Source organism: Ambystoma mexicanum, chromosome 7q, assembly GCF_040938575.1.
Source record: "Ambystoma mexicanum isolate Mex_15411 chromosome 7q, UKY_AmexF1_1, whole genome shotgun sequence".
In the NCBI taxonomy this organism is placed as follows: domain Eukaryota; kingdom Metazoa; phylum Chordata; class Amphibia; order Caudata; family Ambystomatidae; genus Ambystoma; species Ambystoma mexicanum.
The window spans coordinates 686,405,396-686,431,820 of record NC_090941.1 but is presented as its reverse complement, the minus strand read 5'-3'; the positions used below and the strand labels follow the sequence as shown (position 1 = coordinate 686,431,820).

The window sequence follows — 26,425 nt, the reverse complement described above, 5'->3', positions numbered from 1 at the left end:
ACACTCTCCCCTTTGTACTGAGAGATGAAGACCATTTCTGTTTAAAGAAAAGACTGAAGACTTCCCTTTCAAGGGTCATTTGGACCATCCAGGTTGACCACTTGCTCCTCAGGAGTGCATTTGTTCTAGCTTGTGCTAGGCGCTGGGATGCTGCTCCTTTGCAACAACTCTTCCCCTTTGCCCTTCGTACACAGCTCCTCCTGTGGCTTTCACTCAATACTTTAATTATAAAAACTGGTCCTGTTGTACCCTGCCACTTTTACCTCCTTTACTGAACGTACATCTTATCGAGCCTATGCATGTTTTTCGCTATACTGCCTATAAGGTACCTGTATGTACTGGACACTTGTTCCCTTGGCTCAAAGTTCCTCTTTACATGTACATGCGCTTGTCTTCTGTTTTATAGCAATGGGTTCCTGTGTGTTCCCTACAAATTCTCCCCCTTCTGTTCTCTACCACACGTATACTAGATCTGAATGTGAGAAGGCTGTGAAGATCATTTTTTCTACCTGTTTATCCCTTGCACTTGTGCCACCACAAATTAATAACGTGTCACAGAGGGTGCCTTCTAAATCATTAAGAAATAAATGTGGCATGCCATAGGAGTCGGTGGCTTTCATAGCCATGTTCGGTTCCATCTCCTGGACCTACTTGCTAGGGGTGCTTAACGGCATTGGGATTTAACCCTAAGGTGGTTGCTTTTGTTAATCTACTATACAAAGGCACCACTGCTGTGGTATAAAAATGGGAATAAAAACGAAACCATTCACAATGCTAAGAGAAACCTGGCAAGTGTGCCTATTGTCTCCCTTCTGTTTGCCTTGGCAGTAGAGCCAGTGGCGCAGAAAAGGGGTAATTAAATGGGTGGAATGGGAGTTATACATCATGGCATAGAGTCGTAGATATTCATTTACGGGATTATATATTTGACAAACCCACTCAATATAACACTAGATAGGATTAATCAGTTCAGAGAAGCACCAGCACTATGAATTAATTGGTCTATATTTCATCTGGGCTCCCCTTATAAGACCTGTGTTACTGGTACTGATTTTGGCTGTGCCTTTTATTATATCAAATATTTATAGATTAAACTACATCATTCTGAGGCTGATCACCTACAATAAAATATTGTATACTTTTTAGATCAGTGAAAGCTACCATTTGGATTCTGGCTGTGCTACCTAGCTCCATTGCAGTTCATGTGGCCATCACTAAAATGATAATCCTACCCAAGTTGCTATGTGTGTTATCCAAGGTACCTTGGCATGCCCACATTACAATATTCAAAAGTTGTAAGCAATTAGTGGGTCTTTGGTTTGGGCAGGGCAAAATGTATGTGTTAAGATGCACTCTACAAGCCTTAGGGAAGAGGAGGACCCGGATTCACAGACACATCTACACTTTTTCGAGTCACAAATTCAACATGCATTAGATTGAATTCAAAGCAAAAATAAGATCCACATGATAAAACTGGAGAGCTGTCACTGATCCACTAATATATATTTCAATAGCTGTGGGGCGTGGCTAGCTGGCCATGTAGGAGGCTGGGAGACTCCGGAACTCCTGATGATCTGACACAGATCCGGCTGATAGCTGCCTTCCCTGCCGCAGAATCCTGGCCCAGAATACAGGATCGTGCGAGGGAAGACGAGCAGCGCGCAATGCGCGCACCAAAAAACGCACATTGCACAAGTATTTAATCGAGGTCTCAACTTTTAACGAACCCGAGGAGCGCTGCCCAAAATGGCCGCTGTGCCCCTGAACAAAGGATTCGGAAATGGGGCTAGGCGGTGAGGAGCGGAGGCGCCCTGCGGCAGCACAGCACGGACCCGACTGCAAGAAACTCCCGCAAGGGGACCGCACCGCACAACAGCAGAGACGTGCACGGCGTGTTGAGATCCGGCGCCCGGGACACTTCCATGCCCAGAACGGCCCCGAGGCGAGAAGGGGGATGGTGACAGGCGGTGCCTCTGGTCGGAGCGATTGAGGCAGCCTGTCCCTCGCAACCAGGCGTGGGACGTGCAGACGGAGGAGATTGCTGGGAGGGACACACCAGCTCATTGTACGGGCCCCCGTACCAGATTGCAGCGAATTGACCCTGTGCATATACAGGTCGGAGCTTAACCCTGCAGACAAGGAAGGGGGGGCTTTGATTCACGCAGCCCACACGGGGCTCTGAAACAGGGTCACCCCACTTGGTATTACCAGCGGGGGTCACACCAGCTAAGGGCACAGAAAGGAGACGCAGGAGGCGCAACACAATCTGACGCCACCTACATCCGAAGCTGTGATGGGATGGGACTGCCCTGAACGGTACAAGAATGGGCCAAACTAGATAATTTTCCCAGAAGCGAACCACTGGGCCACCTACATCTACGAGGCTGGGCCCCTGATAGTGGTAATACACCGCTGCGTCTGGAACAGAAGGCTCGCCCACTTAGCATATCGGTAAACATGACGACCAAACTCAACAAAACCAGAGCGAAACAGCCCACAATGGATGATTATGCCAAGACCCTGCAACTAACAGAGGGGGCCAGGAGCAAGGACAGAAGCGCACAACTGGACGTATCACCAGCGAGGGACGACCGGCAGATCCTGGAAGCCATAGCGGAGCTGAAGGCGGCGTGGGAAACGAAACTGGAAGCCGCCATTGCCACGCTGAAGGTGGCGCTGGAATCCAAAATAAACGCAGTGCAAATAGACCTGAACCTCCTCAGAAAAGACGTGAGGGCAATAGCAGACCGCACAGGAGAACCGGAGAAAGGAGTAGAGGCCAACACAGCGGCTTGCACCTGACATGCCTCGGAAATTCACACACTTCGAAAGCAGGTGGGCAACCTGGAGAGCAGAGCTGAGGAGGCAGAAGGAAGAGCGCGAAGGAACAATATACGCATCGTGGGGCTTCCCGAAGGTGAAGAGGGGGGCGAACCCCACGGATTACGTTGAATCCCGATTCCTGCAAGAGATTGAAGGGCGCACAATGACACAAGGATTCACTGTGGAGAGGGTGCACCGAGCCCTAGCAAGGAGACCCCCTCCGGGAGCCCCTCCCCAACCCCCCCGAGGCCCATCATCGCTAAAATATTAAACTACTGCGACAGGGAACGGATTCTGAAATACAAGGGAGGCACAATTCAGAGGGCATCCGCCTCAATAACAGCATACCCTGACTATTCTCTCCAGGTACAACAAAGGAGACTTAATTTTGGTGAAGTTAAGAGGAGCCTACGGGATTCGGGCCACAGGTACATGCTGATGTACCCAGCGAGACTGAAGATATTGCACAAGAACAGAACACTTTTTTTGAAACCCCGGAGGAGGCATCGGATTGGCTGTACATCATTTCAGCCTATGACATAACCTTCCAGGTTTTTGTCGAACTAAAAGCAATTGTGTGTATCATTTATATTCAGCTGCGCAAATTCATTTGTGTTTTGTTGTTTATGGTCTCCATTTTCATTTTTTCTGCCTTAATTAGGCTCAATGCACAGTATTTTTTGCCTGTTGGATGATTTTTTCATTTAAACTGTTTTTTTCAAGAAAAGACTACTTTTGATGTGTTATCTTGGTTACAATTAAATATATAAATTATACCCTCAAGATAGCAAGGGCTAGTCAGTTATAGTCTACCTTTTCGGCTAACTGTTCTTTTGTTTTTTGTCTTTTTGTTTTTTGACAAACTACTGCATGGATCAACTAATTCCATTGTTTCTTGTGCAACTTGAATGGATAAAGACCATTAACAGAACAAATGTTTTTTTTGCTTAACACATTACTTTTTGTTGCAATTTCTCTTCCTTTCACCCTCTTTGCTTGTGTATGATTTTGTCCCCCTCTATTGTACAATTGAAAGAATTTTGTTCCTATTTGTAGTTTGGTTTGTATATGTCTACTTATCTGTGTAATTACTGTTCATGTCTGTAGCCAACAATTGGCTAAATTGGTTGCTTTTATTTTAAATAATAAAAATGTTTTCATATTTTTGTACATATTTTCTGAATGGTGTTTGAGGTTCATCTGATTGGTGAGGTAATGGCACACATGAGTAATTGTATGAACTGCCCTGTTTTAGCTATTAGTTGAATATGCACTAACAGCTATTTAAATAATATCACAACTTTAGTCTTTTCGGGAACACCCTTGTGTTATAGGTTAGTTTTGAGCTCCATTGAGTTCCCGAATTTTTGGAGTTCCTCTTTTGTGTATATCGGATTGGCTGGATGCCCAACATTGCCCGGAAGGAAAGGAAGACCAGAAAGGAGGCGGCGCGGAGAAATGACGCGGCGACCCGGCGAGAGAGGTGCTGTAAAATGATGCATCAATGGGACTTGATTATAGTCATGCTAGATAATGGGAAGGTAGCGTATGGTGACGCATGACAGGGAGAAGAAGAGCATCCGACCTCAGACCCCCTTAGTTAGGTTAGTTCGGTTACCAGTAGTGTGGTAACCTCCTGCTGGGTGCCCGGTACCGGTGTAGCTGGACGGGACCAAATGTGGGATAGCCTGAGATCCAGGGAAGGATCTGGGCCATTGTTGGGGTTGGGAGGGGTAGGTGTTGGGGAATTTGTAGTGGTAGTGGTTAGAGAACGAGCATGTAACCGCACGCGTAATCCAGGATGAGCATTCTCGGGCTGGGAACACTGGAGGGGGGGGGAGATGAGGAGAGACCAAAAAGGGTATGGGTGACCTTCGAATGATAACCTTGAACGTCAGAGGGCTCAATACCTATCTAAAAAGAAATAAAGTGATAATGTACTTGAGGAGGTAAAAAATAGACATTGCCCTGTTGCAAGAGACTCACCTTACGAAGGAGAAACAGGAGGTAATTAAAAAAAAAAAAATGGAAGGGCACTACCGTGGGTGCCACTTACTCAGCATATGCTAGGGGGGTGATTATATGGGTTGCAACTCAGGTGCCTCTTCAGATACTACAGACAGTAGTGGAGCCAGATGGGAGGATGGTGGCGCTTCGGGGGCTCTTGGAAAACAGGGAAATCAGCATCATAAATACATACGCCCCCAAACAAGATACTGTGACTTACTACAAAACGCTATACAGGAAGATTAGCCCCCTCACGAACAAGATGATCATGGGGGGTGGGGGGATTTTAACTGCACGTTAGACCCTAAATTAGATAGATCTGACACGAAAATTGATAAACCCACACCCGCAGCGAAAGCACTACAGGCCATCCTAAGGGACTTTGGGCTCGAAGATACATGGAGGCAGCAGCACCCGACAGCAAGACACTATTCCCACTACGCGGCCCCACATAAACTATACACAAGGTTGGATTATATGTACACCACCCCCTATATAACTAGGGAGGAGGTGGGCTCAGAATACAAAGCTAGGATACTGTCGGACCATTCGCACATGGTCCTGGAGTGGAGGCACCAACCCCCAAGAGCCAGAGTTCCCACATGGAGACTCAGAGCTGAGGCCCTAAGAGACACTTCATTCCGAGAGGACCTTCGGGAGGAGATAATTAGCTATTTTGAACTTAACACAGGGAGCGTGGAATCGGAAGGGACCCTCTGGGAGGCCTTCAAGGTGGTAATCAGGGGGGCGGCCATATCCAAATCTAACGCGCTCCAGAGAGACATAGAGCGGGAGAGATATTGAAAAGAGATTGGAAATAATAATGGAGAAAGAGGGGACCTCGCTAGAACAAGCGGAAGGGGCAAGCCAGCTGCAATTGGAGGTCGGAGAGCTATGGGACAGGTTCAGTAACCTGAATTACAAGCAATAGATCGAACAGCAACATGCTGGTGGGGGCAAACCAGGGAGGCTGCTAGCGTGGCTATATAAAAAAGAGGAACAAAGGCCTATGATCAGGGAGATAGTAGGGGAGGAGGGACAGCTCTGCAATACCCAGGAAACGGTGACCGAGAGATTCCTCGAATTTTACAAATACCTCTATGCAGACGTGGGGGAGGACATGGAAAGTGAAACTCAAGAGGTCCTGGAAGACATACGATTGCCCCAACTAAGCACAGAGGATAGTGAGATCTTGGAAGCCTCAGTTACGCTGGAGGAATTAGAGGCAGTGGTGACGCACCTACCTACGTGCAAAGCCCCCGGCATGGACGGGCTCCCCAGCAAGTTTTATAAAACATACAGACAAGAGATCCTTCCCCCGTTCCTGGCCATGTTGAACGAGGCATATCAGATTGGAAGACTGCCGGAATCCCTGAGAGAGGCGATGATCATACCCCTCCTTAAGCCAGGCAAGCCCAGCGTGGACTGCGGGTTGTACAGACCACTGTCCATGCTGAACCAAGACAGTAAGATCCTTACGACAGTACTCGCAAATAGACTTAAGCCAATGATAAATAAACTAATACACCCAGACCAAACACGATATGTTTAGGGTAGGAGCATATCCGACAACCATAGGAGGCTCCATCATATGATAGAGCAGTCGTAGGGTGACCCAGACGAAATAGCAGTAGTCTCACTGGATGCAGTCAAGGCATTTGACTCGGTCCGGTGGCCATGGCTGATGGCGACTCTAAAGGGATTCGGGATGGGACCTGGGTACTTGCGGTGGGTGAAAATGTTTTATAGCTCGCCCACAGCCAGGGTGAGAACGGGGAAGATCATATCGGAGAGTTGGCAATTAAGCAGAGGTACGAGGCAGGGCTGTCCATGGTCACCAATGGTGTATATATTAGCACTCAAGCCACTGGCCATCTACCTCAGACAACAGTACAAGGAGCTTGGGGTGCGCACCAAAGGGGGACTGCACCTAATTTTGTTATACGCAGATGACATGCTTATATATCTGCGCTATCCAGAGGAGAACCTGCAATACATCTTAGAAGTGATGGAACGCTATGCGGCCTTCTCTGGGATAATGGTCAACTCCAATAAATCAACCATGTTCCCCTTGGGCAGATACAGAGGCATTCCACAGACAAACCTGCCCACTCTGCAGATTGCATGGCAGACCGAAACGTTTAGATATATGGGATAAACCTTTATCACACAGGGCGGCTGAACACAAACACAACACAGAGAAAGCTGTGGAATGTGTTAAAAATAGCATGGAATTTTGGGCCAAACTACCCCTGGCTATAGTAGGGAGGGCGGCCCTGCTGAACATGGTGGTCCTGCCTAGGCTACTGCATTTTTTCACAAACATCCCATACATGGTGCCCAGGCGCTTCTTCACTAAACTGCACAGCCTGTGCAGGGGCTTCCTATGGCACAACTCAAGAAACAGGGTGGCCCTACGGAAGCTACAGAACGCATATGACAGAGGGGGGATTCATTTAACAAATTTCAAGATATACCACCTGGCGGCGCAGCTACAATATGTAGCCAGGTTGGTGGCAGAGGACGAGACGGCAGAGTCCAGGTTGCTGAAGGAAGAGAGTGCCCCATACTTCTTACGGTAACTAATATGGTTACCTAAACCAGAGATGCGGGGGAGATCAAGATTATTGTCGCTGGGCTGGGAGGTCTGGCACAAGGCGTGCCGGTCCATGGGAGGCCTGGCCCCATGCTCCCCGCAGGCGCCACTTGTAACGCTATGCGGTGCAGATGACCAACTAAGGAAAACGATCCGGAAATACTGGGAGCCAGTGGGCCTAGCAACCCTGGGGGACATCTGGCAGGAGAGGGGAGGCCATGGATTTCCAAACATTAGTAGATGGAACCGGGGTACAGCTAGGACAGCATATTACATATCGTTGAATAGTCAAAAGAGTGAAGGAAACATGGTCCGAAATAGCGCTGGCGGAGCAGCCGGATACTGCGATCGAAACGATGTATGACATTTCAGAGGGGGGAGGCACGAGATATCTAGGATATATGAACTAGCTATGTCGAGAGTGGGAAAAGAGCTGCTCGAATTAAGGCGGGATTGGGAGGAGGAGGCAGGAGAAGCCATGCAAGACGAGCAATGGGAGAGGGCTCAGAAGGTACCACAAAAAGGTGTTAAGAAATGCCAGATTACAACAAATTCAACTGTATGTCACCCACAGAGCGTACATGACCCCCCAAATGATAGCGGAATTTGGAAACGCAGAGGCACAAAAATGCCCTAAGTATGGACAGGAGAAAGCTGGGATGATCCACATGTTCTGGGCATGCCCAGAGATCGTGAAGTTTTGGGGAGAAATCAGACTCAAGCTGTCCGAGAAGGGGATTACATTAGACGTTGAATCCATGTGGGCATGTATGCTGGGGGGATTCACCAGGCCACACAACTTAAAACATGTATGTAAACTTAAAGACCTAGCATACATCATGGGCAAGAGGAGAATCGCCATGAGCCGGAAAGCCGCTCACAGACCTAGAGTGGAGAGGTGGTGGGAGGACCTCCTTAAGTGGGCAGATGCGGAGACAATGGCATGTTATGAGGCGGCCAGTAAGGGGGAAGGGGAAGAAGTGGGACCGCTGACGGAATGGAGACAAATGATAGCCTCGCTACATGGGTGCACCCAAGGTGTCCCCAGTGATGAGGACCTGCCTGAGAACCAGGAGGAAGACTGATCCTGGGTAAAAAAAAGCCAGAGGTATGAGGGGAAGTGCTCGAGTTTAAAGGGGCTGGAGTGGGGTAAGACATTGCGGAGAGAAACATGTAATGTAAACTGTGATACACATGTAATTGTAAATGTCGGGAGTGTAAATTGTGTGTTTGATGTAAAATCAATAAAACCATTTTAAAAAATATATTTCAACAGCTGCTGCTTGGAGACATTTCATTACAGTTGCATATGGAAAAATTGCAAAATACAAAGAGCAAGGAACCCATTACTGCCAAAATAAAATGAAAAGCTGATTTGGCACTAAACATAATGGACATATAGAACACTTGTGAAAATGCAATCCATACATATGGATTTTTATCCTAGTTGCAAAAAATGTAGGCATGGGTGAGCCACAATGGTACAGATTCTGTGGCAACTTTCTGTGATAGAACCATGTTGTGGGATAAGATCCTAGGAGAAACCTATATTAGTGGTTCAAATATACAGAAAGACCTGCTGAAGACACTTAATGCTATAGACAGGACTGGCACTCGCGCAACATTGTTTTCCAGTCTTGTACCAATGTTGGCTAAATACAAATGGCTATGAAATGGATTAACCCTATTCCACCAGACATCATAAGATTGACATGTTTAGAACGTTAGCTCACCCTTATTGCTTCCCCAAGTACATTTAGAGTTTCAAGATCATTTAGTGGGAAAAAAAGCTTGGATAATTAGATAGTAGTGAAAATGATTCAATGGTACAGGGTAATTAAAAGGAGTATCTTGCTAAATGAATGTGACACTTTATTGTACTGTTTACTATGTTAGAATATGTCTATGCACCGATAAACTCTTATTTTTGTATAAAATGCTAAAGATTAAAAACAATGTTAGTTCAGCAAGACTGGGAAAGTTCAGCAAGACTGGGAAGGAGTCAGCCTTAAAGACTTAGGTCAGAGAAAAACAGCCCATTCTCCAATTGTCCACAATCCCCAATGTTGATAGTAACCACTGTACCCCGCTACATCCAACTTTCGCTCTCCCTAAATACCTCCCTGCTAACGCCCTTCGGTTTTCTATCTCCAACTCTCTGCAGATCAGACGCTTCTATGAGCAGAGAGTAGGGGTAGATCTCTGTCCTCAGCAGAAGGTTCCCCCTGGAATGGTCTACCTGCCCCTCTCAGACTTGAGCCGGATCGCCTTAAGTTTCGGAAGCTCGTCAAGACCCCCTTTTGTTCTTCTTCCTTCCCTCTCCCCAACACCTTCTAACACACCTGTCTGCCACAATGAATGGCTGCATGGTTCCCTCTGAGGTTTACAGGGCGCCGGGCCCCCTGCCCAGTCCCCCCCCCTCCTCGCACTTAGCATGTGGACCCTCACCCCCTGCACCCCATGCAATGCTCTGGCACTTGCCCTCCTGTCCTCCCCTTAGCACTTGCATAGCCCCCATGAGCCCCCTCCTCCTCCTCCACCACTTCCCTTCCACCTTTCACTTGCACACTCTCTGCTTTACCCTTCACTTCCCTTCCCACCCTAGCACTTTGCATTTCGCGCAGACCAGCACTTCTCTCACCCTCCCCCACACTTCTTGTTACTGCACTTGCATGATACAAATGTCACAAGGCCTAGTATGACCGTTATGGTTATCTTTCTCCCTTGTCCCCCCACCCCCTATTTTTGCCTTGTGACACCTTAAAACACCATCTGTTTTATAGGCCCTTACAAATATCCAATAAATAGAATAAATAACAGAGCACTGGTGCACATATTAGACCAATAGGTTGAATTTTTCAAAAGGATCTTTCTGCTTTAAATGCACCCCAACATCCAACAAATAGCTTTTATTTATTTATTGTTTGCTTATTAGGCGCTTATACAATAAGAAAATACTGTTTCAAAGCAGCCAGAGGGCAAGGGAGGGAGCAGGAGTGGGAAATACATTAAAGTGCATTAAAAACACAATATAAGAGCAGTGGTGAGAAGAGGAAAGGAGAAGGAACCTACTATATCTTGTGAGTATTCAGAACGTGCAAGTGCAGCAAGAAAGAAGGCAGGGGGTTAGTGCTGTGGAGTCTGAGCTCATGGGTGAGCCAGAGATGACGTGCTAGGAATGTTGAGTGCTACATAGCCTGGAGCCGGGAGGGGTGTAAGTGCGAGCCACCAGGGCAGAGGGTGTAAGTGCAAATACAGATAGACAGGAGCTGGGGCGATTGGGTGCGGGAGGTCAGGGCCCCAAGGATGCATAAGGGCCCAGGACACCAATTGCAGCAACTGTGGGATTATCAGGAGAGAGAAAAAGGGAAGGAGGAGGTAAAGAGGAGTGTCATAAGGAGCTACCGGAATTTAAGAAGATCCTGCTCAAGGTGCAGAGGGAGGGGGAGGCTGTTGCATAGGAGGGAGCCAGCTGAGCAAAGCGAACGAACACCTGCCCTCTGTTTAGCAAAACGCTGTACACACAGAGTTAGAGCCAGAGGAGCGTAGTGGTCTAGAGGGGGTGTATTTAGTGAGATAAAGTTGAAGATAGTGTGGTCCCCAGGCCCAGACTGCATTGTGGCCGATACAGAGGGATTTCAATTTAATCTGTGCAGCAACCGTGAGCCAGTGAAGACTTTTTTGTGCAGGAGAGATGTGGTCCCTGGGTTTAAGGCCAAGGATAAGCCTTGCTGCCCTATTCTAAATTAGCTGGAGGGGGTCGGAGTGTGGAAGATGGTACATTCAGGAGGAGGCTATTGCAATAGTCAAGCCTAGAGAGAACCAGGGCTTGGGTCACATGGAGTCTCTGGGGCAAAGTGAGAAAAGGGAGAATTCCTTTGAGAGGGAAGAGCTGAAAGTGGGACTTCTTGGCAATGTCCTGAGTGTGTGGGAGTAGGGAGAGAGGAGTCGAAGAGGACTCCAAGGTTTCTGGCTTCAGAAGAGGGTGCAGGGGGAGAGCCCAAAGAGGAAGGCCAGAGTGAAGGGAAGAAGGAGGGAGCAGGGGTCCAGATGGGAAGGATCTCAGTTTTACAGGCATTGAGGCAGTGCACCAGGACCGAATGGCAGATAGGCAGTCAGGGATGATGGAGGGTGCAAGAGGGTCAGCAAGGAGTTTAAAAAAGAGCTGTGTGTCATCTGTGTACCACTGGAAGTTGGAAGAGAAGGAGGAGATGAGGCATTCAAGCAGAGCTAGGTAGATGTTGAAGAGCTGGGGGGGATAGAACCCTGGGGGACAACACAGGTGGAGAGGGAAGTAGGAGAGGAGAAAGTGCTCCAGATGACTTGGGAAGAGCAGTCAGTAAGGAAGGATGTCAGCCAGTCCAGTGCCCGTTCCAAGACACCAAGTGTATCGTAAGCCTTTGTATGAGGATGGAATGGTTGACTGTGTCAAAGACAAAGGAGAGAACGAGAAGGATAAGGACAGCTGGGGAATTGGAGTCCAGAGATGCCAGCAGTTCTTCACGGGTGTTCAGAAGAGCAGTTTCCGTGCCTATGGATGCTCGGAATCCATATTGATGGTAGTGGAGATCACCTACTTCAGTGTGTGAATTGAGTTGGGGCAAATACAACTTCTCCAGCAGTTTCCCCAGGAAGGGGGTGATGGAAGTAGGGCAGTAGTTGGCAGGGCAGGTAGGATCTGATGAAGGTTTTATTCAGGAGTGGGTGCACAAGGGAGAGTTTAAGGGAGGAGGGGAAGATCCTGTGACAAAAGAGTGATTGCAGAAATCAGCGAGAGCAGGGGCAAGAGAGCCAATGTTATCCTTGATGGTCCTGGATGAGAAGGGGGAAACATGCTTAAAAGAGGCCTTCATGGAGCAGACAACTCCGGTAACTTCTTCAGGTGTGACATAGGTGAATGAGGACAGAGGAGCAAAGGGGTGGAGGTGAGAGGGTGTGGTACAGGTTATGAGGGAGAGTAGCAAGTGGGGTAAGGATGCTCTGGGTTTTTGAGGCAAAGTGTGAGGCCAGTGCATTGCAGAGGGCCTGGGAGGGAGACAGGGAGGAGGAGACTGAGGAGGGATTGGCTGGTTCCCTGCAGATCTTGAAAAGTTCAGCCATGTTATTGGATGAACCAGAAACCCGTGCCTGAATGTGGGCTCTTTTCTTGGCACGGATGGAGTGTCTGTATTGCCTTTGGATCAGGCGGCAGGGGAGTTTGTCTGAGGATGAGCCCGAGGTTTGACACTTCCGTTCTGCTGCCGTTCTGCAACCCTTCACTTACGTTTCATGGCCATGACTCTTCTTTTCCATTAATGATATTTTCTGACGCCAAATTCCTGTCTGAGAGATCAGTCAATGAATCTGATCCAGTTAGAAACTAGCTGTGCTACGACAAAATGCCATGCTGGAAGACAATACAAGGCAATCTCAATGGCCCGTCAGAAAGTCCCTCAGCAGTCCCTCGTTGAAAACTGAACATATGGCGCTTAGCACTACAACTGTTTAGGATACATTCCCCACTAAGTAATGATTTACTGCATGCTACCATAATGGAGGCCCCACTCCAGGCAATTGTGAGCATTTCACTTGTAGGTCTGAGAACCAGCAGATAGCGGTAAAAATAAAAATCGACTAGCAACTGTGCAAAACCCAACATTTTTTGTGCAATGTCACCACCTACACTCGTGTTCAGACTACGTATTGCAGGTATTGTGGTGGGTCAGAAGGAGGAGTCGGACACGTTCAGGACATTTTGTACTGTTTTTAATAGAAATTATATGAATAATGCCATCTCTCCCTATAGGTAAAGGGAACATGCTACCTACCTAAAGAAAGTAGAGGTGCTCGTTAGATGTCAGGAGGTCCAAAGTAAATATGTCCTGTGTCCAAACTAACTCTACCTGAGCCTATCCCCAAATATAACAAAAGTAAATAGGCCAAGAGAATGTCTCTTCTTCTCCTGGTCTTCCCTTCTCTTTAGATAGTCTTTTTATATACATGTACTTTTGGCACATACAGTATGTAGTGTACACTCCTTTGATAGTCTTTAACACTTGTAGCACTTCAAAACCAATCTTAGGTTTTTGTGCTTTCTATCCCATCTTTTGAGTACTTTTCCTTCCAATAGCTCCTTACACTCTTGTCGTCACATATGTTCTTCACAATCTATTTGCTTGAGATTTCTTAAATTATGGTTGCCTCGATTCCCTTTCTGGCCTCTTGCCAAGGATTCTCTCTCAGAGGCTGTCTGTCCTTTTACCTTATTTCCTTGTGAGCTTTATCTCATTTTCAGGGTTTGTACTTTCTCCAGGCTTCAGCTTTGAAGATCTAGGGTGATTGCCCTTCCTCCCAGGGTTTTGGTTTCCAGTCTCCGTTTGCTCTCTGCCTGGTTTGTTGAAAACTCGTTTATACATTGCTGAAATCCCTTATTAACTAGTTTTGTCAATGCTTTTTCGTCCTCAAGACTGGGACGAGTTTCCCTCTCCAAGTGACCCGGGTCTGCCCCTTAAAGGTTGTTTGTTATTTGCTTTCTCTGCTTTTTATAGTTCTGGGATGTGATCCCTTCCACACAATGATTCCCTGGCGGCCTCCCACCATTCCCAATTCTGCCGGTACCTTTCTTTATATGGGGGAAGGTCACAATGCTCGGCTCTTGCTCGGGTACTGCTCTTTACTCCTCGGATCAACGTTCTCGATTCTTCATCGGGTGTCTGCCATTCACAGACACTTGCGATCGGGAGTTCTGGCTTCCCGTCATAGTAGTCTCTACACTGTTCTTTGGGCATCCTGCCCACCACTCTAATGCGCGGTCGCACCACTAGCAGGTACTTCTTCTTCTTCTTCCTGTTTGTACCGCTTTCCTTGCGGTTGTACACAAAGGGCCTCTGGTGTCTCTGACTCTTCAAAAGTCACGGCACCGCAATTTGCCCCGAGTCCACCCCCACAAGGCATGATGAGGTCAGAGGGCTTACCCTGATCATAAGACTCCTTCTCTCCTTCTGCTCTGACTCGTTGCAGTTAAATACAGGTCTCTGATTAAAGAGACATTATCCTTTTTTCCTCCACGTGTGTTTTTACATTGCCTTCAGCAAAAGATAAAAGTTGCCACACCATTCTTCATTGAAGACCATCCCATAGATGGGACCAATCCATAGATGCAGCTATGATATTTGACTTAGGGAGTTCCTCACAGGAACGAGAGTCCTTGTCCCCAAAGGGGGAGAACTCTTTGTGAGGTCCCACTTGCCTCAACCCCTAGGGAGGGTCTTGCAGAGTGGGCTCACCTCCCTAGCCTCACATGATTCATCACAGTATCATCATAATCAGCATTTTTAGGTTATTGGTTGCAGTAAGGAGAAACTGTTGAACCAGGCAGATCGAATAGATTAATCCCAAGATAAAGCACCTGCAGTGACCGCTGGTCACTCCAAAAAACTTTTTTAAATGTTTTTTAATTGATCAAGATAAAATCAATTACCTTTACTTTTATGGGGATCGAAAAGGTTCCGTCATACAAGGAAGACGTTCTGAATCAGTGGAAAACTAGCTAAGACATTTTAGGAGGTTGGAAAGATCATTGAATGTTTAAACCAATGATTCCCACTGTTGAGACACAGAAGAAAGTCCCAAAAAGTTATGAAGGGTCTGAAAAGATTGATCTCTTGCACAACCTCTCTCCTCTCAAAACAACCCCTACGATTCACAGGTCGGGGGAAGAGGTATGCAGAAAAATACAAAGGCACGATCAGAAAAATAAAAAACTAGCTGGGAACCTATGAATGTAAACAAAACACTTATGTAATGCAATTGTTGTATTAAAAGGCAGTGATGGTCGGTTCACAGTACAACTGTGTATACATCCATCGAACGGTATGGTTTCTTTTTTCTGGTTAAAGATGCATGCCACTATGCAGTGTTATAAACCTACACTGCTATTTGTTCCAAATAATGGAGTCTGATTAGCATCACAAATAACTGAACAGGCTGGAGGAAGATGTCTCTTTAAGAGGACAAGCAAGCATCTTAGCACAAAAAGCATCCTAGAAAAAGCCAACAATTTACTATGTACATATTTTCAAATCATTTGTCACCAACAAAAAAGTCTCACATTTTAAAGTTCTAGTTGGGCTTCGTCGTGTTACTTTTACCTGGGGTTTTAGCCATTGTTCCTTGTAAGGCCCTGTGCCCAAATGTAGGATAGCCAACCAATTGCGCAAGATGATATCGGCTCGTAAGCAAATCCTCCAAACATTTCATCTGGTTGGCATTTGGGTAAAGAAAAATCTTGTAGGCTGCTTCTCGCACCTAGTTCCATAAAAAAAAAGCAATAGTACATTTTACTCACAGTTATACATTTTATTTCAGATTTCCTCAATGACAAAGAGAAAGATGTACATACAACTATAGAAATGAAATGCTCTAAGCAGTTCACATGATACCCTTGTGGGAAAGGCATAGGTCAATGGGAAAATGATGTAAACAGTGGTATAACAAAATCTCAAAATATAAAGATTGTTTTGTAAAATAACAGCTTCTTATATAGTAGATACAATTTGGGAAGTTTGTTAAACCTTTGTATTTGTCACTTTTCATTTTCAGAAGTTAGTAATTTATGTAAACGAAACAGTTTTTCAGCCTGTCATCTGTAAAACTTAGAAAGTCTATCACTACAGACACGGAATTCAGTTTAGTAGTGTCAGGATGACCCCAGTCTGATAAAGGTGTCCCTCGCTCAGAAATATAGAATGTATTTAACAGACATTTCATGCAGATCCTGACCATTCCTAGACTTGACCTCAATAAATAAAGGGTAGCTTATTGAGGCACTTCTTAAACAGAGGCTCAAACCAGGAACCCATCTACAATAAATCCTTTGAGATGTTGTCAAATGTTAATTTGGTCAGGAATAAATTCAAAACCAAGAAACACTGCAAATTATCAATAGTATCCGAAATAGGCTAAAGCAAGGACAAAATCAGCATCATCAAGAGAGAATGCCATTATGCCCTCACTTTTACCAAAGGTCATATCTATAAGGTGGCCTTTGTTCTTTAATGTTTACAATCATGTGTCTAGTGCAAGAAAAAAATCTTGGTAGAAGACACAAATTTTCGCCACTGAAAAGTGGTGAAAATGTGGTTGACTTTTTTGCAAACTCACATTTTTTAGCTACTATACAATGTTACTATATAATAAGAGGCTAGATGTATGTTTTTCTGATGCCATCATCCTCAGTAGAGGCTGCCCGAATGCACCGAATGCTTTGCTAGAGGAAGCTGTTGCTGTCACGGATGCACCGTTCTTTTCTTTTTGCACATACCTGATCTTCTAATTTCTCTGTAGAAGTTGTGCTTGTGACAAACCCAGACCACAAGCCAATCCCACCGTGATGAAAACATGGGAAGGTGAAGATGAATTCCGGTAAATCTCTTCATTGGCTCCCAGTGGCTGCAAGGATTAAATTCAAGACCCTTTGCATTGTCCACGAGGCTTTCTGGGGCCTGGGTCCACAATACCTTCAACTCTCCCTCTGCAAATACCTTCCTACTCGAGCTCATCACTCCTCCACCTCAAACTCCCTCAGGGTCAGTCGCTTCTCCAAGCAACGAGTTGGGGGTAGATCCCGTTCCTTGGCTGGGGCCTCCCTCAGCAACAGCCTCCCTGCCTCACTGATACTTGAGGAGAACCATCTTCGGTGCCGGAAGCACCTCAAGACCTTCCTCTTTGCTTCTGCCTTTGCTCTTCCTCTCACCTGCTAATCTGTCTGCTTTGGCACCTGGATACCCTCTGATTTCATGTCTAGTTCCCTGCCCTCCCAGCCACACACCTGCACTGACTCTTGGCAACCCTTGCACTTGGGTCTGTATCTGCTACTCTACAGTGCCCTTCCAGCACTTAGACACCCGTTGTCTGCACCTTATTCTCGCACTTACCACTAGCTGGCCGCACTGTTGTTGTTCTATCACGTGTTCACACTTTTCACTCCTGCCCTACCCCTGAACTTGCACGCTCTTAATGTCACTGGGCCTAGTAAGAAGATTGTTGTTTTGTCCTCCCTTGATACCCCCTCTGCCTCTTTGCGCTCTGAAACACTGGTGTATGGGCACGATATACTAAAATATCATATCATATCACAGCTTCACCTGTTGTCACTGCTAGAGGGAGCTGTAGGCTTAGGATCTATAGTGGTCCTACTGTGTTAAAAAAAAACCTGCACTTTGGCTGTGTACATGGGCCTGAACTCTAGCATCTCAATGTTTTCCATGTATTCCTTGAAATGCCACTAAAGAAAAGAAATGTGTAATGCACTTATCTTTTACAATTACTTCTTGTATTAAGAAATCAAACCATCATTTTAAACAAATTCAAATTTCTTTTGCACTAAAGCATAAGTAAGAATGCCCCTTAACAAAACCATGCTGGTCAAGTCCAACAGACCCTGAAATGCATTATGTGTTTAATTAAAATAATCACAGATTTATAAATCTAGACAAGTCATTTTCCCGGCACATCTTCATAACATGTATACACAAATTGCAGCAAATGTATCAAAACTATTAAAGTAAGACGTAATGACAAATCAAAATAGTTTAACACATTGAATGATCACTCCTATTAAAACAGAAATGTAATCAGTTATGTTTAGACAGTTTTCACTTAAGTTGCTTAATACCAAACATGATAACAATATGGGTGGCAGATTCAACATGAATTGAACATAATCTACATTTATGATTCATAACAGTAACAAATTCAGCCTTAATAAAACATTTTTTTTTAAAATCGTACAGAATAATTACATATTTCACAGAATTATTTCACACACCCATTAGTATAATTAAAACAGGGGGATCTGGGAAACTCTCTACCAGCACGAACACAGCCCATTGACCTGTTCTTGGGTGAATAACCCCTGAGAGAGACTCTACCAATGTTCATACTTTAATTCAAATATGTTAGTCCAAATAGCATGTATAGCCAAATCATAATAAATGAAACTGTATTTTTTTACAGAAACTGCTTAACCCTTTGCCATCCGCCTTAAATTCTGAAATCTTAACATGCATCAAAAATGGCAACAGGAGATATTTCTCTATATGACAACTTAGGCACATTCAGTATTCAACATGAAACCAATTCAGTGTTCTCAACATTTGGGTCAGTTAAGATTCATAAAAGACCTGTAGGTAGCTATAGAAACAGCCACAACAAATGTGTTCTTTCCATTGTCAAAGCAGATCAGCAGCTGCTTAGCTATAGAGCCCTTGAATGAATACCCACCCCACCAAAGTGACACAATGCACCACAAGCAAGTCACCTGTTTGGGTCCGGTCATCACCATGTACTACTTTATCCTCTGTGTCCGTATTTCCCAATACCAAACATTCAGGAGGTCCAGGAATTGGACATCCACCAATAATTTTGATAGATGATCTAACTTCTAACCCAAAGTTGCCTAGATGCGGACAAATCCGTATTAAAGTCCTAGCATTCCCACAATCCCTCCATCATAGTAACAAGGTGCTCGGGTAGAATTTGTGCAGCTATCTTGTGTGCAGTGCCATTAATGTATTCATTTATATTAAAGCTCAGGAATCTGTACACTCTTCGAGATCTTGGCTGTATTTCTCCATATTTGTTCCCAAAATGTATCATCCAGAAACTTGTTTAAATCCCTGTAGCATTCCTTTTTACATGAGACGTACCTTTAACTTCAGAGTTTCCTTACATATGAGATGACAACAATCATTCAGAGAATGTGGTCATCTGAAGGATTTTTGGCAGTTTTGCAGGGTTAGGGGGTTTACTACCCCCCCTCCTCCCTCTACATTTGACTGTGGTGGGGGGCTTTAGTGCTCAATGACAAACTTGCCAATAATGAAATCTGACCTTTTCGATAGACCACAGTAGACTAGCAATCTAACAAACATTTAATCCTCCCTCTCTTGAATAATTCACACAATTTAGTATATACTCCCTTGATCCAATCAGCAAATGTTTGCATTCCAAGCTTGCAGTGAATGTGTGATACTGAAAGATAGGCGTGAAGTTACTATTCTGCCCATATCATCCCAAATATCAAGTGTACATTTGGTAATCTGATTACTGTATAAGGATCTTGATTGGATGTGCAGCCACTGATTGCTCCATCAACAACCACTTTTTCCCCATTTTCCATCTTCATCAATTTAGCAAATGTCATTTTCTGGGTGGCCCGAGAGGAATCAATATGAAATCACAGGCACCACTCCTTCTTTCGGTCTGTACAGAGTTTTTCTTCTTAATCCTGGGATTGTTCCCTCTCCATATAAATTTGTAATAAAACTTAAATTTCCTTTTAAATTTGTTTTAGAAACTAGTATTGGCAATGCCTAGAACAGATAAGAATTGGCGTAAATTAATTTTGACAGTGGAGATTCTTTCCATCCAGGCAAGTGCCCATCCCTTCCATTTTGATAGATCCAATTGTACTGCAGTAAAAAGCGAGGGTAAATTGGCCCCTTCAATCCTGCTATATTGACTGGTAAGATATACACCTAAATATTTATACATTAATATGTATAAAGGAAACATAAACTGATCTGTCAAAAGTCTCACTGTGCTTTGAGATGTTTAAGTTAAAACATTTCAGATTTGAAAGGGTCACCCCTAAATTCAGAGAACCTTAAAATCCTTGGTGTTATTTCTGTGATAGATATTTTGAAATTAATAAGCAATAAAATGTCATCTGCAAAAAGGCGGATGCTGTGTTCCTCTTTGGCCCAAGAGACACCCCCGATGTGGCTTTTTTCCCCAATAAATGCAAGCGGTTATTTTACTACGGCAAACAGCAGGGGTGAAAGAAGACCCACATCCTTTCTCCCTCTTCAAAACGGAAAGAAGTCTGAAAGAGTCCTGTTAACTCTTCCCATAGTCCAGATTTGTGATAATTAGCTAGTATCATTGTACACATTTTTGGCCCAAATCCAAACTGTTTTAGCGCCTTTGTCATGTATCTCCAGTTAACTCGGTCTATGCTTTCTCAACACCTAATGTGAAGAAGGCAGTCTCAACCTTAGCTTTATGGTGTTTGTTAATTATATAAGGAATCTTGACAATATTATTGAAAGTGCTTCTTTGAAACTAAAGCCAGTCTGGTGAGGGTCTATTAGAAGGAGGATATATTTAGCAATCCTTTTCACCAAAATCATAGCAAAATGTTTTTCATTTTTGCCAATAAGACAATCACTGTGATTTGTCCTCGCCAGGTTTCAGAATGGAGGAGATCAGATTCCTCCACCGTGCTTGTGCTAGAAATTATACTCACTTTGCGGCTGTGTTTAAAAAATGTGGTCAAATGTTAAATCAGCTGAGGAGCCATAAACTTATAAAATGCCTGTGAAACTATCAGGGCCTCCCAATTTGATAAATCCATCTGCCAATCCCATGATTTGCCGGAATGCTTCATCACAAAAGGAGGGCTCACCTGACTGGGCCTGCATGATTGCTGTTTCTATCTCTGTTCTAGATCTGATCAACTTTAAAACACAAATCATCATCCTTTTATTACACATCTATTACCCTTGCCTCGTATTTAATTTCCAGAAAATGTATTTAAAGTGCTTCCAGCTACTGTGGCTTTGATATGGAGATTATGGGCCTCATTACGAGTGTGCCAGTCCGGTTTCAACGGTGCAAGTAACCCTACCGGCACCGTTGCTACCTGACCTGGAGGGCGGGACAGCACCCACTCGCAGACATACATGGAAGCGCCGGCACTGTTGCACACAGTGCCAGAGCTTCCATGCTCCCAATTCCCACTGAGTCCCATGGTACTCAAATGGGAATTGGGATTTACCTTTTCTGGCGCCTGACTTCCCGGACCGCCGGGGCTGTAATGCCCAGGTAAATCCGGCAAGCCAGGCGCCGGAAAACTTGCAAGCTGTAATAAGGCCCTATGTTTCTTAGTTGCATTGTCAATCTTGCCATCGTCCAACTGCTTCCCCTGCCTATCTCATTACTTCTCCACTGCGCAGCCTACAGTCCTTCAGAAATCTTGCAATGACCGAACCACAGTCAGGACCCATCAGTTCTCTACCCCTAGCCTGCTGTGAAGTAGAATTACCCTTCCCCTGCCCCCTTCAGTGGCACATTTGTGAGTCACTGATTTCCACCTAAATTGCTGCTGCAGTCTTCCCAGGTTCTATTCGTCTCCATTTGGTAACCTTTGTTGAGCATGTTATGTAATGTTTAGTTATACCGCACACCGTTAACATTTGAATGCAAATCTAGCTACACTGCAACTCAGAGCTCTGGTAGGGAACTCTTACTGAAGTTTCTTTGGGTGTAGGAGACCACCAAAAATCAACTGTATATTTCCAGGTTTTTGTAGTAATACTGCACCATGACAGATTCAGTAGTCATTGCGCTGTCAAGTCAGTGAGGGTTGGGGTCCCGGGATATGCCGGCAACTTCAACACCCGGATCTAGTATACTGCAGAGATGGTCTTAAAACGACATTGTCAGGCCTAGGCAGCGGGGGTAGCCACCACATTCCACCACCCGAACTTCCTCTCGTCTGCAGGGGCTTAGTGCGCACATAAATATTCTAGTCATGTTGGTAGCTACACAAATCCAGCACCACTGCGATTTCCTTCCCTCATACGCTTTCAGGACAAATTGCCAGCTGTGTACATTGCTTCTCTCTCCGGCCCAGATGTACCACTCCCTTCTTCGTGGCCCAGCAATTTCCTACCTTCTTCTTTGGAAAGGAATAGAATGTCTTTGCCATCTTACATGAATCTCTGGCCAAAAGGGAAAAGTCCACCTGAACCCTATTTTCTTCGACGTTAGGGTCTCCATCACCAACTGAGCCCCTTCTGCCTTGCTAAAGTATTCAAGGAGATTGATTGGTAGATATGAATGTACAACCCCACACGCCCATATTATATTTGGTGCTGGTTCCTAATTATTGATGGCATTTTTTTTAGTATTGAAGTTGTGAAATTTGATGAGAAATAGAGATGGCATATTTGGAGCTATTCTAGGTGGACCAACCCTGTGACCTCTACCAAAATGTCAGTCTGTCACTTCGCCCTCCTAAGGACTCCAGGCCAGCTCAAGGCAGACATTGAGAAGGCTGTTGGTCACGTGATCCGGTCCTGCCAGGGAGCTGCTCTGCCCACCGCCTATGAGACCCTTCCACTCAGCTGCTCCGCCCACCAGCTATTTCACCAGTCTTCCTTAGGCGCCCTCATTGCTGGCATCCTCAGCAAAAGATGGAAGACCTGGACCTCACTGGTTTGCGCTTGTTCGGGCCCGATAGGTACAAGGACCAGACCTGCAACCCTGCACTTCACCTACAAAGTAGTAGCTACTACAACTACTAATGTACAAAAGACATCACCATGTGTCTCCTACCTTCACAGCCTATCCCCAACCTTGCTAGGGTTCGAATGGCTAAGCGACCTGGGAAGCCTGGTAAGGTAGCCTAGCAAACATCACCCATATCACCCCTACCCCTACGATACTTCCTCCAACATGATGGCCAGACAAGAAGGGCAGGAGGTGGATTGGCTATCATCCACAGTGATGCCGTCTTCTAGAATAAGCTTGCACAAATCATTGGCCTGCCGGTTCCCTTTATCTCACAAGGAATCCATCACCTCTCACCTTATCTATAGACCACCTTACAGGAGTGACTCTTTCATTGCCTACATCTCCAACTTAATCTCCTCTGCCAAAACAACTCACACTAATAATCTCTTTCTCTGAGATTTTAATGTGCACAGGTTTCATAGCGACAGCCACATTCTAATCACACATTTTGTACTGACCGGATCCATGGACATTAAGCAAATTGTGCTCTGCTCCATGCGCAACAAAGGCAATACCTTGACTTAGTCTTTACATCATCCCCCCATATCAGCTGTCCAGACCCTATCCCACTCGACTTGTCTGTCCATGCTGCCATCCACTGTTGATCACCCACTCGACTAAGGCCCACAAAGTTCAGCGAAACCCTACCCCCCCTTACTCAGAGCTGATCATTCAAAACCTTCCTGGTCAATGAGCTTGAAACAAACTTCACAGACTTCCCCACCACAGAGAATGCCTCAGTCCTCCTGGAATTATTCGAGAACTCCACTAGGAAACTGGTGGACACTCTTGCCCCCAAAAAAACAGCTGTGCTAAGACCAAACCATCTGCCCCTTGGTACACCTCTGCGCACACCAACAACTGCTCAATCAGAGCCCTAGAGAAACTGTGGCGCACAAAACATAACCCTGGAGTTCGTACCAGCCTCCAATCTCTCTGCAACAACCATAGGATTCTGATTAGCAAGGCCAAAGCCGCTTACTATTCCCACCACCATTGTGGCAGCCGCAAACCTGAACAAAGCCCTCTTTGGAGTATTAAATCAATGTACCAAACCCTCATCCGACACAGTGGTGCCAGCAACTCAGGAAAAACGAGATTGAATCAACAATTCTGGCAGATCATCTAATCACCTTCCCACAGCATTAAACCCCTTCACCCAAGCAGAGACACTGCGCCTCTGAATGGAATTATCTCCTCTCTCTCCAGACGTCAGTTGCCTCCCTCAAACCTACTTTCTATTCTGACAATATCATCTTGGTGTCTATCATTAAGAAATAAATGGGCCAGTCTCTCAACTCACTCCTCAGCATCCTTGATGCCTTCCTCACAGAAGGGTCAATCCCAGAAGCCCTAAAGAGTGGTCTCATAGGACCTCTTCTGAATAACCCAACGTTAGACTCAGATGACCTGGTCAACTACTGGCCTTTACAAGCCTTCATTCTTTGGCAAAATCGGAAAAAGTAGTCGCTACACAACTACTTGCCAGATCGTACAACTACACCTACTAAATAACTACCAGTTTGGGTTCCGTCCGACGTGTAGCATTGTGACACTCACCAACAAGGTGGTGGATGATTCCCTCAAAATCATGGATAAGGGCAGCTCTTGCCTCTTCGTCCTCCATGACCCCTCGGCTGTATTAATCACAGCCAACCATTGCATCCTCCACTCCCTCCTCTGCGAGAAGATGGTATTCTCTGGCACTGTCCTGAATTGGCTGACCTACCTCTCGGGCAGGCACCAGGCCATACAGATGAATACATTGCTTTCTAACTGATTCCCAGTCTCCTGCAGAGTCCCTGAAGGCTGAATCTTCGTAAATTATACTTTTTAACCTTTACATGGAGCCTCTGAGCACACCCCTCAAAAGGTCCCGATATAGCCATCAACCAATACACAGACTATAATCAGTTGTACATGAGAATAAAAAGCCGAACGGACATGAGCAGTTTCTGCGATTGCTTAGCCATCATCCAGTCCCATCATCCAGTCCTGGATGTTGACTGCCTACCTCAAACTTAACGCTTTTCAGACATAATTCGTCTCCAGCAGTCTCCCGCTTAAAAACTTGTCCAACAATGGCTCTATGATATGAGACTAGAAGGATTTGATTTGAAACTCTACAATTGTGCTAAATCCTTAGGAGTCACCATTGAGAGCAGCCTGTCCTTCCAGATATGCATAGCCAAGAAGGCCCAACGGTCTGGCTCAAAATCTCCACCGTTCACGAAGTCAAACCCTTCATCCCACCAGAGCACTTATGTACCTTAGTGGAGGCCCTCACACATCGCTGGGGGAAATGCCTTCCTGATGGGGATACCAGCCACTCACTTGGCTCCCCTAAAATCAGATTACCACACTGCAGCATGTCTCATTACGGGTGTGCGGAATTCATACCAAATCACCCCGGTCCTATGCGAACTACGTTGGCTTTCTCTCCTGGCCAGGATACTGCTCAAGAAAGCATGTATCATCTACACAGCAGTCACAAGAAGCACACCAGCATACATGAACAATATTTGGTGCCACCTCCTTTGTGGCCATGCTGAGAGGGCATTCTCAAGTTCCTCAACAAAACAGGCGCCAGGCTACACTCCAGGCCGGTCTGGACCACCACACGTGCAATGCCCATGATAATCATGTTGCTGCAGGGGCATGCCCAGAAACAAGGGGGCAGCCCCTGTCCCCTGGCACCCAAATACAGCAGTGGCTGGTGAACCTTTTAAATTGAACCTTTTAAATTGAATTGATGTAAATATATGCCAAAAATATACAAGAGCGTCTGAGCACATCGAGGGAGCCCAAAACAAGCAAGGAGCGTTGGGGTCAGGGGGGATCCGCCACAAGAGACTTTTTTAAAATAATGGGTTAAAATTGTGCATTTTGCAGCACACTAAGTGAAAAACTGGCCAAAAAGCCAGACAGTTTGCAATCAGTTTTGAGGGTTAAGTCATGAAAAAAATCCAATAGATACAAGTCACCTACAGTCACAGGTGCATTTCCACAACGCAGATTTATGATGCCTTTTCCCACAATATGTGTCAGTATGAAAACATTTTCAAGCTGGCTCTAAATGTATATTTCCATGCTGGTTTCACCAATGTATGCCAGTATTCCCATATAAGAACATACTCATGTTTGCTTTGCACATAATGGCAGTAATTATACTATAATGAAACATGTCCAAACTGACTCTTCTAACATATGCCAGTACCCCCACGTAAGAGCATACTCCTGTTGGATTTGCCATTAAAAATCCAACGCCACAATAAGAAAGCATGTCCAAACTAGCTGCACCAATGTAGGCCAGTCTAGACACATAATACTTATCAGGCTTGCTTTATCATAGATGCCCAGTAGAAAATGCCATACCACAGTAAGATATCATAGCTAGAGTGGTTGCACCAAAATCCCAGTAAAGAATGTCACACCACAGTAAGAAATGGCTAGAATGGCTCCACCAAAATACCAGTTTAGCCACATAGCATCTATCATGCTCGCTTTATCATGGAAGCACAGTACAAAATGTCATGCCTGCCCCCATGGTGCCCAGCACCTCGCACACACGCATAACCATGTTCCTTATGAAAGGGATTCTTTGTGCGTGCTAGGCCTGGGGGGCCGCAGGGGCAGGCAGGCATGGCATTTTTTACTGGA

The 26,425-nt window shown here is 45.4% G+C and overlaps 1 protein-coding gene across 2 annotated transcripts in view; it reads right to left on the bottom strand.

Annotated features, from left to right (window-relative positions):
- The window catches only part of MIPEP (mitochondrial intermediate peptidase), a 1,848,751-nt gene that overhangs the window by 1,353,951 nt on the left and 468,375 nt on the right, over positions 1 to 26,425 (bottom strand). For both annotated transcript variants that reach the window (XM_069639422.1, XM_069639423.1), the window contains exon 7: positions 15,556 to 15,712. In XM_069639422.1, coding sequence (XP_069495523.1) covers positions 15,556 to 15,712 — 157 coding nt within the window. The remainder of the gene's footprint in view (positions 1 to 15,555; positions 15,713 to 26,425) is intronic.